At 43.1% G+C, this 13,714-nt stretch overlaps 1 protein-coding gene across 6 annotated transcripts in view; it reads right to left on the bottom strand.

The window, feature by feature from the left end:
- Positions 1-4,819: 4,819 nt before the first annotated feature.
- GNB4 (G protein subunit beta 4) overlaps positions 4,820-13,714 on the bottom strand; it is a 1,465,460-nt gene continuing 1,456,565 nt past the window's right edge. For all 6 annotated transcript variants that reach the window (XM_069618681.1, XM_069618684.1, XM_069618683.1 and 3 more), the window contains one exon: positions 4,820-9,772. In XM_069618681.1, the coding sequence (XP_069474782.1) occupies positions 9,666-9,772 (107 nt within the window). In that variant the 3' untranslated portion in view covers positions 4,820-9,665. The remainder of the gene's footprint in view (positions 9,773-13,714) is intronic.

The raw sequence follows: 13,714 nt of genomic DNA, 5'->3' as shown, positions 1-13,714 counted from the left end.
CCTTTGCAAAGGAATGGGGAGAGATACTCGAATATCTGCAATCAGATTACATGGAGCAATGGTGCCCCCATAATATAAGAATATCGGACATATTGAGAACATAGACATGCGCAGAAACGAAGAACTAACGAGAACCTTCCGGGGTGGGAGGGGGTGGGAGTTAGGGGGAGTTGGGGAACGGCCAGGGGTTCCCACTGTTGTAACTGAAAATAATAAATAAATCTTTAAAAAAAAAAAACGACTTGAGGGCCAGGCCCACTGCCCGGAGCTCGAGCAGAGCAGACTGATATGTAAGAGGGCTTCCGTCCTGGACCACGCACCATGAATCGCATAGCCCTCCAGAGTAGTACCCCAGCACGAAAGAGAAGAGTCAGTAGTCCCACCAGGCAAGGCTTCGGTCGGGTAAAGGGGGCTCCCACTGCAACATTGCCATCCATCAGCCACCAGCGAAGGTCGGGCAAAAGGAGCGATGGAATTGGGATCCTGTCCGACTGAGACCCAGTCTCCTGATCGCAATTAGACCCAGTCTCCTGATCGCAATTGGCCATCAGATGGAACTGAGGCAGCAAGCAGGAGGCCTTCAGGCCCAGAATGTGCTGGAACCACCATGCCAAGGTGGTTGAGTTGGTCAGAAAGTTTCACACCACCTTGCAGAAGGGAAATCAGTCACTTGGGCGTGGGGAACACCTGCTGAGTGGTAGTGTTCCAATGCGCCCCTAGGAAAACCAGATCTTGAGAAGGGCATAACTGATTTCTTCAGGTTGAGGGAAAAACCCCCAGCAGATGAAGGCTATCTGCCAGGAGTGCACCACTACTTTGGGTGACCCTGCCCTCACCAACCAGTTGTCCAAATAAGGGTACAGGTGATGGCCCTCCAAGAGGAAAAGGCCCGCCACTGCATTCATCAACTTCGTGAAGACATGAGCAGTCGTGTTCAGGCCGAAGGGCAGCACTTTGTACTGAAGTGGTACGACAATCGTGAACCGCAGAAACTTCTGATGCGGTCAATATATTGATAAATGGGTACATGCAGGTAAGCATCCTTGAGGTCCAAGGAACACATCCAGTCCCCTGCATACAGAGACTCTGCTATGTGCGCGGGAGCAATCATCTTGAAGCGTTCCAGCGGTAAAGACAGGTTTAGAAATGATAGGTCCCAGACTACCCCTTCAGGCTAGCCTGGTTGTTCTTGGGTGCTGCAAAAATCCTGGAAATTTCTGCAAAGCCCCTGTCTGCACTCCGCTTATATGCGACCGCTCACAATGGTGGAAAAAAAACTATCTGAAGTACCTCGACGCATGAGGGATCATGGGTACAGCGGACATCACACTAGGGATAATATTACTGGCACGCCCGGTCAACGTCCCTTTTCGAATTTGTTTTGGACTGTTGGACTAATGCTGTTTGAGTTGCTACTGTGTCACATTCACACCACTTTTAAGAGTATAACTTGCCCTTGGCCCACGGTTTGGCAAAAGGCAAAGGAGGTGCATCTTTTATCTGTGAAGGTTTCATCTTCATCACTTGGATGTGTGTTTTTTGTAAGTGAGGGCTGAGGAGGCCGTTTAGCCACTATGCCACTACTTATCCTTACACTTACGAGGCAGACGACATGTACCAACTTTTTCTTCTTCTCCTTTCCTTTTTCCGTCACAGGGTTGAGATGCCAGTTGGTCTTCGTGAAACAGGATTTTGTTCCTTTAGAGGCAGAAAGCTCGAACGGACCTGGGGACTTGGTGGGAGATCTCGCACTGCTTTGCACAGTGGTAAAGAATCTTATATCACACAGCCTTGGGATGCAGCGAATGTCAGGAGCCATATTCTACTGTAGGATCCAGGCACCAAACGGCAGAGGTGTGGGTCGTATGCGGACCTGGGGTTCCCACACTCTTTACAAGGCTTAAAATCTGAAGTATTCAGGAGAAGTGTAGGGGTGCAGAAGGGTCTGACACAATGGTGGCATGCTTTTCAGTAAAGACTATTAATAAGTGGGTTGGAAAATGCCTCTATCCCTAAAGCTACGAGGGGTTTCCTGGCCTCAAAGGAAACTAATGAGATTGTCATGAAGTCTGAAACTAAAATGTACTGGTGTGGGTCCCAGACTTGTAATGTTGATTTGCATCCACTTGGTTCAATCTCCTGCCCAGTATGCAATACTCTTGACTCGTTTCAGGGTCCCAGAGCCTCTTGGTTTTGGGTGCGGGACCCAGACTCGCACAGTTGTGTTATATCAATTTGGTTCACTCTCCTGCCGAATACACAGCTGTCTCTTATTCACTTCAGAGTCCCAGACTCGCTCCATTATTAGGGTCCCAGACCCTCTCTCTTGGGTGGAGGTCCAAGACTCACACGGTTATGTTGTATCCACTTGGTTCACTCACTATCTCTTGTTTGGTGTAGGGTCCCAGATCCTTTTACTTCAGGTTTTTAGATCACCCCTATGCTTCCCCGGACCACTCACAACTCCCGGGCGACCTGCATACCCGTTGGCTTCCTTCTTGTCGGTATCAGTGGTTACCAGGCAGCTGTCTCCTTCCTGTGGGCTCCAGCAGCATTTGGGTGTACAGCAGCATCCCTGCAGACTGAGGCTTCTCTCCAGTCGCACGTTCTGTTCCTTTAGCACTTTTTCTCTCGTCTGGTTTTGGCTCCTGCTATCCCTCTTCGGGGGATGGCTCTCCCTCGCTCATGTCTCTGATGCTTTCGTTTGAGCCTAAGCTTGAACGTCGTTGGAACTCCTGTATTAGACTGATGTATTCCTTAGAGCCAATCACAGGCCTAGTGAAACTAAATCGCTCGTTCAGTTGCTTGCAAGTGATCTTTGTACTCCTGGCCATCATCTTCATCACAGAACCCTCTTTACAGTTAACATGCATAATATTTTATATTACCTGGCTTTTCAGAGTGGTTACGTAAATTGTTTAGGCTACATGCATAATACTATTTATTACCTGGGTTTTCAGAGTTGTTCTATAGGTTAGTTTGACTATATGAATACTTTGTATTGTGTGGGTTTTCAGTATCATCATGTAGGTTAGTTTTGCTAACTTGACAGTAACATATAAGCCGTATTGAGGGAGGCGGTAGGAGGACTTAAGTCTTGGAAAATGGGTAGATTGGGGTAAAGTGGGGTGATACTGCGTTCTCTGGTGATGGGCGTCCCATTCCCAATACCATAGGGGGATTCCTTGTCCATGTGATTCTCCCTCGGTGCACCACCCCCATAGAGACTATTGTATTGTGGAAGCACCGCCCTGGCACCATGGGAAAGGTTTCCCCCTAGGGTAGAGGGGACATCATCAGATTCGTCACAGAAGGCACAAAGCAGTTCAACATTTCTTGTAAGTAGTGGTGTTCCAAAGCAATATATGAGCGTTCCGATGACAAACTGAGGTAGAGGAGCACAGTTGGCGCCATATACTGTCCATGTCACATTCAGAGTAATGGGGACCAACCATGCTGAGCAGAGCCACCATGAAACCACAGTGCACCATTTGGTGGCTAAAAGGAAATCTGAAGGCACACTGGAGGATAGCTCTAAGATGAGGACTCTGTGGGAAATATGAACTCATTAGAAATGCTTCTCCTTGGCCAGCACCTGAAGGAGGATCTGTGAGGTGGCCAGATAAGGCTAAGCAGGTAGTTCTTGTTCAGACCAATGGTGCCCAGCCAATTGCCCTTTTGCAGAGATGGATGACCAGCTGTACCATGACCATCTTGAAGTGCACATCTGGAATGCAACTGCAAAACCAGGGGAAATTAAGTATAGTATGTAAACCTTTTTCCACTGCAAAGAAGTGGGGATAGAAGCATTGGCCTTTCTTAGCACAGGGGGACTTTGTTCCGGGCATTCAAATCCAGCAAGGTCTGGATCTGTACATCTTTTCTGCTGTCCCTGACTAAGTGATCAGCGGGGGTGAGGGGGGAGGGAAGGAAGCAAAGGGAATTATGTGCCCAGAGGTGATAATGGGAAGAACTAGAGTGTCCTGTACAACCTTCTGCTTCTCATTCGGGTACAGGTTCACCCACCCTCTCATTGAGAGATAATGTCCACAGATCAGTATTATTTTAATAAATCGAGGCTCGGGAGTTGAGCAACTTAATTCATGGCTGGCAGAATAGACTTTACTTGGGTGGCAGATGCATTAGACCCGGAGTCTGTCTTGTCCTTAGACTGACCCAGGGTGGATCATGGCTTTACTGAAGGCTTACATAGAACATCCGAACAAATGCCAGGTTGCACGGCACTGGAGCCCCAAATCAGGAGGGTCCACATAAGGGAACTGTGCAGTGCAAATCTGGAATCGATTCATTGTTTTGAACTAGTCAGCTATGGCATTAAATGAAAGGGGGGGGGAAGGTCAGAGGAAGCTGATGTATAAGAGAATATTCCACCCAGCGACAACTGAAAATAAATCAAGATATACAATCAATTTAAAAAAAAAACATGTACCTCTGCAAGAACTGTCCAATCTGGTCCCGTGGCGAGGGGGGACTAAGGCACTGAAGCTGGTGCGTGCATAAGGGGAGAAGAGTAGTACCTGCACAGAAGTTCATTACTTTTTCAATGCTTTGCAAGAAATGCTCAACCTCGGTAAGTATATGGCATGGGTTATTAACAAGTGATATTCACCAAAGGGTATTCTTGTTGGGATAAAGATGTAGGAAATGTAGGGTATCCTAGGTACACAGTAACTAGGAACACATGCAGAATAAAGAAATCCAGTCTATTTTGATAATGATCTACATTGTTGGTTTCTAGCCGTACTATATACAATCACAGCAAAAAGGGACTCGCACACAAATAGCACACCACAAAAGGTCTGGTTAAAAGCACTTGTTTATTGGTTACAATATCAATTCATGGCAACATATTGGTGTCACTGAGCCACTGTACAAATACAAAGAAAAGATCAATTGTGGAAAAAAACTATAAACAAAATGTTCATAGCAAGTGATTATTTCACAGGGAGTTCTTTTGTACAACAGCACTGTTAAAGAAAAACGCATGACAAGTCCCTGGGTTTTTGGCTTAAACCTGTTAGACTGTTCCCGAATACATACACAATCCAAACGCAGTGCAGAGAAATTTCCTAACTGCTAATAATGAATGAAGCCTTCTGTCAAATTCGGCAAGAAAGGGTGACATAAATAATTATAAAACGAAAATGAGCTTGAAAGTTTGTTGCATTTTTATACGCCTTATATATTACAGCAACACCACAACTGAAACTGTGTTTTCCTTTAATGAAAGTGGTTTTGGACTCCTTTGGATATCTACTTTAAGTGTGCATTATGTCATTCATGTGCTAAGATCCTTTTCTCTTTTTTTAAAGGAGACGCACCTAAAATAAAGCACCACTATGTTAAGTAACGCAATAAAGGGTGAAATATATACAACTATTCCATTGAAGTCTGTATTAACCTAAATATACTGTGTATTAAGAATTTGTGAGGCACATTTATTGTGTTATCGGGTTATATCTATTATTAACAATGTTCACACATTTGTACCATACAACACTGCATCAACATTCTGCATGTATTTTACATAACCAGCAATTGTATAAAAAGGCTCGGGATGCCTCTGAAGTTTAGGAAGATATTTTACCAGCATGCAAGCCAGATTATACAAGGTGCACCCATGCTCATTTACTTTAACATGAAAGGTGATCTCAAACTTTGGATTTCAACTACAAAAATCTGAGATAATCTAATGGTGCAAATGCAGTTAGCCCCTTTTTACTAGGTGTAATATATGAAATACACGTAATATACAAACCTATTGACCATGTCTTGGGAGTGATTATTTTGCTTTTTTTCTATTTGTATCAAAACTTTCCGAGACTAAAATAATTTGGTAATGAGTGGTGGTGTTAATTGTGGCACTAACTTAAAAAAGCTAATTCAACTGCAACTCATGCATTAGAGAAGCAAACATTGCTCCCGAGAAATTGGCACTAGTGGATGTAAAATCAGCACCATCCTTTTGTAAAGACTTTGTAATCCCGAGCTTCGATCATTCAATGGGAAATGATAAAGAAACCATTTTAGAAACTGTCAAGAACAACTCCCCACATGGTAAATCTTCAAAATATCTTGCTCAGTATTAGAAATCAAGACAACGGCATAGACCTGCGCATGTAGACAAATGCACTCAATTTGCACAACCGAGGAATCACAAAGACACTGTTGTCATTTCTGAGCTCTTAAGTCTCTCCCTCTACAGCAGACATGGGCCACATTTAACTGTGATGAAGAACTAACAAACATACTGGAAGAAACAGAAATTGGAGATTTGCTATACATTAACATTTGCTTCCCAGACACAAAAAGAACTACACCCATATCAAAGTAATTAGCCTGTGCTAAAGGGGAATGTATTTGTTTCCTAGCAAAACATGTAAGCTGTATATTGTTTGCACTATTACTAAAGGAGCTAGCTAAAAGCCACACAGAAAAATGCTTTTGACACTGAATGCTAAAATAAAATCACCACAGAGGCCAATTAGAAAAATCTGCAGGACCGATACCTTGGGTGTGTAGCTGACCAACCTATTAGTACACCCCTCCTAAAAGCATCATCATCTTTTGCTTTCTGAACATGAAATTAATACTTCTACTATTTGTGGTTAATACAATTGACTGCAGCTCCTAGTTTTCATGAGTCATTTGTAGTGGTCCATACTGTTTTCATAGGCTGGAGTGTGCAGAACCGTTTTTAATATTTTTGCCATCAGAAATAATGTTCTATTTCTTTCACTATTTGAATAACACTGTCTGGGATTATAATCAGGGATTATCGTTTGCAACTACAAACGCTACCCTTGCACCTTTGAGCACAACAGAGGCAGACCTGTTAATTTCCACGACACTGCAAATGCCATTTCTAAAATAAGTTTGGAAGAAAATAATATTTCAAGGTGTAGTACCAAATTCAAGGACTCATTCAATGTTTTACTGCTTCTGCCTACATCTGAAATTATCATAGTAACAGTATCCCCGTTATTAGCACAAAGTGGGTCAAGACTACAATACGTGCCTCAATGGGTATACAATAAAGCCATGATGCTTACAGTAATGGGCACACTAGAAGTGTATCCTTTACAAATTGTTTGCTCAAGATGAATCACGGAGATGTGCCCCATGTAGCTTTAGGTTTCTATGGCCAGACTTTGGACATTTGCTACAATTCTAAAACAGATTGTTTTATTTAACATATATTTCCATATGCATGCAAGTAACAAAGCTGTATTCCGTTCTACAGACACCCACCGTACACAGCATCAAGAGGTGGTTTCTAGTGCCGACAACTAGAAAAAAAAGTATAGTCCTAAATAATTGTGTCACAATGGCTTTATATTTGGGCATGTGCTCTTCTTAATACCATTAACGTTCTGTTCTGTTCTCTGTGGAAATTAAGATGTGTAAACCCATCAGTAAAGAATTCCAGAGATGGAAAACCAGACGACAATTGAAAATGACAATAGAAAATGTCTCTTCTGTAGCAATACATGCCTGGTCCACCTGCTTTGCCTTTGGAAAGTCTGGATTCAAATCATAAAATAAATTATGTTCGCAATCACTATAATTGGTTGGCACATTAATTGGCACATTTGTAATTGTAAACAAATTTACAGGCACAGCTCAGGTACTGAAAACGTGGTGCAAACTGAACAGAGGTCTCAACTTTGACTTGATAGTTTTCAAGGTGCTGGGTAAAAGGCCTTTAACACTACCACCTAATGAGTAACACTTTGTAATAACCAAATTATGGCACAAGTTGTAAAACCTTAAAGGTTTAAATCGTTTTTTAACCCTGCTTGCAATCTCACACACACACAACAGACATGCGTGCACAAAGACACGTGCATAGAGAATTAACAATAACCAATCCAGTTCCTTAAATGGGATTAAAGGACAAACAAATGAAAAAGAAGGTCTGGCCATGTTAAGACTGCTGTTCAAGTGCTTTTTCTTCCATTTCTTTTTAAGTTAAAGTGAGCACAGATCTATGTATATTGTGAACGCTAACACAAAGAAAACAATATTTACAAATCACTGGAAACGTCACAAAAGTAGTTGTTTACTTGGACACATTGCTCAGTTGTGACTGGCAATCCTCCCAACCCCAAGAGAACATTTAAAAGCATTTCGAGAGTGTCTCAAATGCATTTGTACACCCCATGCTTGGATTTCAGTTTATTAAAACATCCTCTAAAATGTGGTGATCAATTAAAGATAAGAAAATACAGCGGGTTAAATTATACAGACAGAAAATCGGACAAATACAATGAGCTACATTTGCTGTGTCGCAGCCAATACTGGAGAATAAACACATTGCATATTCTGCTTCAGGTGGTTGGAATGATTGTGTTTTCCATTGCAATTTTCTACAGAAGATACATGCACTTCCTAAAAATGTTCAAAAACAGACACTTCCTATTGACAAGATTTGACCGCCCAGTAGCTGTTCAGATTTTAAATGGGTAAGCTTAATATAAACATGTGTTTAATATTGCACTCTATATATTTTCTATGTCAAGCAATATGGCCTTGCAAGCTACAAACTGTTAAAGATGCTGTTGGGGTAAATATTGCATTTTTAGAACCCAAATGTTCTGGTCCGAGCATTTCACCTGTTCATTCATCACAATTAAACACTGCAGGTCATTTTTTCAGAATACGTTTAACAGTGGTGGCTTTAAAAAGGAAAAATTTACCATTAGCAAAATCTTTCAAGTTAACGCCTTTGTTGAAGCAGCAATCCTGCAGCAGCTCTAACCGCATTTATCAATCAATGCGGATAGGGAGTGTACGTCACACCCTTATTACTGTGAACAGTCCCAAGGAGGTGGCATACATGTCCAGATCATCAACTGTTTAGCACCAGAAGTTGGGACTTCATGGTATTTTACATTTTAGCTTTGAGACAAAAGTTACTTCTGTCTCTTGGCACTGGGGGCATCCATACATAAAGTGCACTCGTATGTTAACAGAGGATACAAAATAGAGTAGGAATGGATCATGAAGTCTGAGTAAGGCTCCAGCTTTTACAAACGAGAACATTCATCCCAGTTTAAAAATGAATGGAAGTCATAATTTAAATGCCTTCTAATATTACATGTACAATGCAATGGCTTTACTTAAAGCCTCGGTAAAATTACACATAAAATATAAACTTTTAAAAACAGTGATCAAGGTCGTCCAAAAAAAAAAAAATCAAGTGTGATGCTGGGGTAAACATAAAAGCTATAAATGTAATAAAAAAATCATTTCTTTACATACAAACAAATGTTACATGATTGGCTGCAATGTGTACATTCAGTTTTATGTACAAAAAAAGTACAGAATTAGCAGACTTTGAGCGCGAGCAGAATCCCTTAAAGACAACTCAGCCAAACCACAAAATAACAAAGACTGGCTCCTGGCTTCTCAGTCACCATGATTATGTGTACTAGCCCCTTTTAAAAGTCAGTGATATTTCCCCCTATTCCTTCACTTGATTTTTACTAGTTTACAGAAAGCCTTTTGTGTAGTAATAATAATCAGTGAATAGAAAAACTTCACCTGCAAATACAAGGTAGAAATGTTATTTCACAGCTATAGGCTGCAGCATTGATTTCTCCAGATCTCTGTGGAGAATGTACATGACGTTTTCCTCCAGGTTAATTCCAGATTCTCAGAAAACTGTCCCAAGACCCTGTTGCTACAGCCATGCCATCATCGGTAACACCTAGACAGCTGACACGGTTATCATGGCCAGCAAGGACACCTATAGAATGGATGAGGAAAGAACGTTTTTTTCACATTAATTCCAAACTTTTTAGATCAGCAAACTTTCCCAACTGATTCATTTGTACAAGAGATCACCAATATGGTAGCATCAGAGCATAAAGTAATGCATGACAAAATAACGGTCTGCCCAAATTGTTATAGCAGGCATGTGAGAAATAAAGGGGATGAAGGAAAACTTTACCTACCTGTGACAAGGGTTTTGATCTCGCTGGGCAGTAGGGGGTGGTAGCATGTATATCTGTAACTGATATCAAACTGCAATGGTGAAAGTAATGTTCGCCATTTCTGGTGGGTGAATCAGTTCCTAATTGACATGCTGCACACTGATTTAAGAATTAGGTTTCATAGTGAGGTGGAAGTGTTGTCCAGAAGTCATAGCAAACTTAACAGCTTGTCTCCTAAATGTCTTGCCTGAATGCCTACATAAAGTTTTGTAAACATGCATGCAAAGCTCCATGACACTGTTTGCATACTTATTCTATACAACCGGTTATTAAATGAGGTACCATTTATTATTTTTAACAGTTGAAATCTGTCATTTGTAGGATGATTTTTACCATTTTCTAACATTACTGAATACATTTAATATGTCCTTTGAGTGATGCCTCACTTTGTAGTTGGAATCACTTCATTTGGATGAATTAGCACAGAATTGTTACATTTTACTAAAATCCATTGGTTTAAATAGTGCATGGCTGTTCATCTCACATTTAATTTAGAAAAAGTTATGAACGCTGATTAAAGATGTGAAAAGGAGGCAATCTTAGGATATGATGGATAAGATAGTGACACAACCCTTAGTAATTCTGGTATGCTCTGAACCCTACTTTGCCCTTAAATATTTTATGAAAGTTAATCAATTGAAAACCTGTGCAGCTCATTTACTTTTTGTAACGATGCATTGCGTAAAGAACCAAAAAGCAATTAGATTATGCATAGAGTGTTACACAAACAAGAGATTAACGTGGCCAGTGCACTCAACATTTTAAAACAATTTCCTGATTTGGATTTCGAGATCCGTTTTCAAGGTGTGTATTAGTCGGGGGTAGTTTGCTCCATAGAGCGAGTCTAGATATTTGATTTCTTCCTTTGCCCAGTGGAACGCGAAGCAATCCAGCGCTTCCTCCAGTAAATCCCCCGTCAAGGATAGGTTCAGCACCTCAGACGTATGTTTATTTTCAATCCTGACGTCCCTGACAAATGTCGCAATTTCTGCTACCAGCGCCACGAGACGGGCGAGCGGGTCTGAGAGGACCAGCAGCATATAGTCAGCAAAGGCCAAGAACTTGTGTTCCACTCACCAAACCACAAGCCCCTCACTGTGGGCGCCTCCCTGAGCCGCTGTAAAAATGGTTCAAGTTATATGGCATATAACAGCGACGAGAGGGGGCAGCCCTGCTTCCTCCCTCTCTCTAATCGAATGGGGAATGAAAGTTGGCTGTTAATTGCCAGTCTCCTGTTGGGTGTGCAAGTGTTATCCCAGACCATCCGCAGAAACCTGCTCCCAAATCCCATGCAAGCCATGGTATGAAAAAGAAATGACCACTCCACCTGGGCAAACACCTTTTCAGCATCTATGAGAGTAGAGCGGGGGTCTGGTGTTTAGAGGTTTTTTCTACTAAATGACGCACCCGCCAAATGTTGTCCAAAGCTTGACGGGATTTGATGAATCCCAACTCGTCGGGGTGTATGAGATCCGGGAGCAGGGCCTCTAGTTGCGTTGCCAAGATCTTTGTATAAGGGCTATTGGGTGGTAGAAGCCGCACACCGTGGGGTCCTCATAAGCCTTCGGGAACACCACAAGTTGCTCTTGGTCCATGGACTCTGGGATGCCCCCCACGGATACAAAGGAGTTAAATGGCTGTGTTAGTTTAGGGGCCAGCATTGACGAGTATTTTTCCTAAACGTGGCTGAGAAGCTTGTGTAGGCCAAGTTTCCCAATGGCAGCGCCTACCTTTTCCTCAAGGATTGCCCCTTCTAATGACGCTCAGTCTCCATTCGACAGCGCCGGTAATGTAACAGTCCAAGAAGTCCTTCTGGGACCCTTTCAGCAGGCAGTCTGATGCGTACAGAGCCCCTTAGAAGCATCCAAAACTGCATTATTTCCCCGGTTTCAGTCACGAAACCCCCACTATCATCCCGTAACTTCATGATGGTTTGGGCCACTACCTTCTTTCTAAGCTGCCAAGCCAGCAGTACAAGATAGAACCGCTGCTTAGCATTATGCATTTTCAGCATAATCTTCTTCAGTTGTGACTCCCAACAGTTTATGTGCTCTTCTTTGCTTATCCCAGGAAGACTTTAGAGCTATTGACTCTCCCCTGATCACAACCTTAAACGCGCCCCACCAACACCCCAGGGAGGTATCGGACATCGAGTTATCTTATCCCCCACTAACTCCAAGAGGACCGTGTCACGGAGAATATCTTCAGGGAGGGACCAGGGCCTCGCAGAGCAAGGCCTAAAAAGGCACACAGGGGCCTGATCAGAGCAAGCAATCACACCCAGTGAAACCTCCTTAAATTTGCCCACCAGCTGCGCCGACATAGAGATGTAGTCAATATGGGATAGCGATCTGCGAACATGGGACAAAAGGCGCCCCTGCACACTCGCCACACATCCACCAGCTGGGGGAGCCTGGTCTTAAGCCCATGGGAAGGAGTCCCCAGTGCCCTTTGATCGGTCCTGCTGCGGTCTTCCTCTGGGACCAGGCTAAGTTGAACTCCCCAGTCAAGATGATGTTCCTTTTAGCCATATTCTCCATATCAACCAGGACAGACCACAAGAACCAGTCTTCCCCAGAGTTAGGTGCGTAGACCGTCGACATAGTATATGTGTCCATGTTAATTTTGAATTTGACAAAAAGATAGCAGCCCAGTCTGTCCTCCCTTGTGCCCAACACCGTAAGATTGGGGATATTTTTAATAGCGATCATTGCCCCTGCTGTTTTGTCCTTTGCGTTAGCTTGAAAGATATATGGGTATGTGTGTAGGCGTAATCTATGATTATCACACTTCCGAATTTGGGTTTCTTGGAACGAGAGCCAGTCGGGTTTCTCCCACTTCAAGAAGTGGTCCACCTTACGCCGTTTCACGAGGGAGTTATAGGTAAGGACCTTGAGTGCCATTCAAGCCCCCTCCAACCCCCACTGCTCAAATGGAGCTGTGTCTTCTTAAGGTCTCCCTTTGCCCCCTGTCCCAATACTGTAGCCTCCCACTGGCATTACTGTGTTGTGAACAGGTGTAACCTGCTCCCCACCTGCCAGGCCCCCCCTGACCACCTCTGAAACACCATGATTGAGTGCTCTGCAGTTCCCCCAACAACCCCTCTGACCAACCCCCCTCAATCATCCACAACAACCACGGCCCAAGCCGATCCACGAGTCCTAGTGACACCCCAGAAAGTGAACTCTGGTCATGGACTGAAACACAAACCTGGGCCCAAAACTGGTGGGAGCCACCACTATTTCTCCAGGTGGATTCCAAAAGATTAACTACCATGCCGTGATCCCGGCCCTCTGCAAGTTTCTCCCCCCTTCCTGGGGCCTCACCTCAACATGCCAACGCCTTTCCCCTCTGTCAAAAGAGCGTAGAGGGACAGTCCCCTTTCCCTGAACGGCCACAGCATCTTCACAGATAGTGAGTGATTCCAGCTGGCCCGGGCCGCATGGAGCCTTGGTGTCATCCAGTGCTCCAGATACAATTTTGAGGTGGGAGTATTTTACTCCCTATTTTTAAACTTTGAGAGTAAATGTGATTTTTAAGAGGGTAAAAATGACTTTTCCTTTGCAAGAGAGTAAAATGTATGTGACATTAAGCAGACGTGTGCAAAAACTGTATGGAAATCATTACTAAGGGGCAGCTTTTTACATTGTGACAGAATACACCTTTCATTATTTCTCGAAGGTCTGGCCATTTGA

Source organism: Ambystoma mexicanum, chromosome 10 (assembly GCF_040938575.1).
Source record: "Ambystoma mexicanum isolate Mex_15411 chromosome 10, UKY_AmexF1_1, whole genome shotgun sequence".
In the NCBI taxonomy this organism is placed as follows: Eukaryota; Metazoa; Chordata; class Amphibia; order Caudata; family Ambystomatidae; genus Ambystoma; species Ambystoma mexicanum.
The sequence above is the reverse complement of the archived record's forward strand: the minus strand, read 5'-3'. Positions and strand labels throughout refer to the sequence as shown.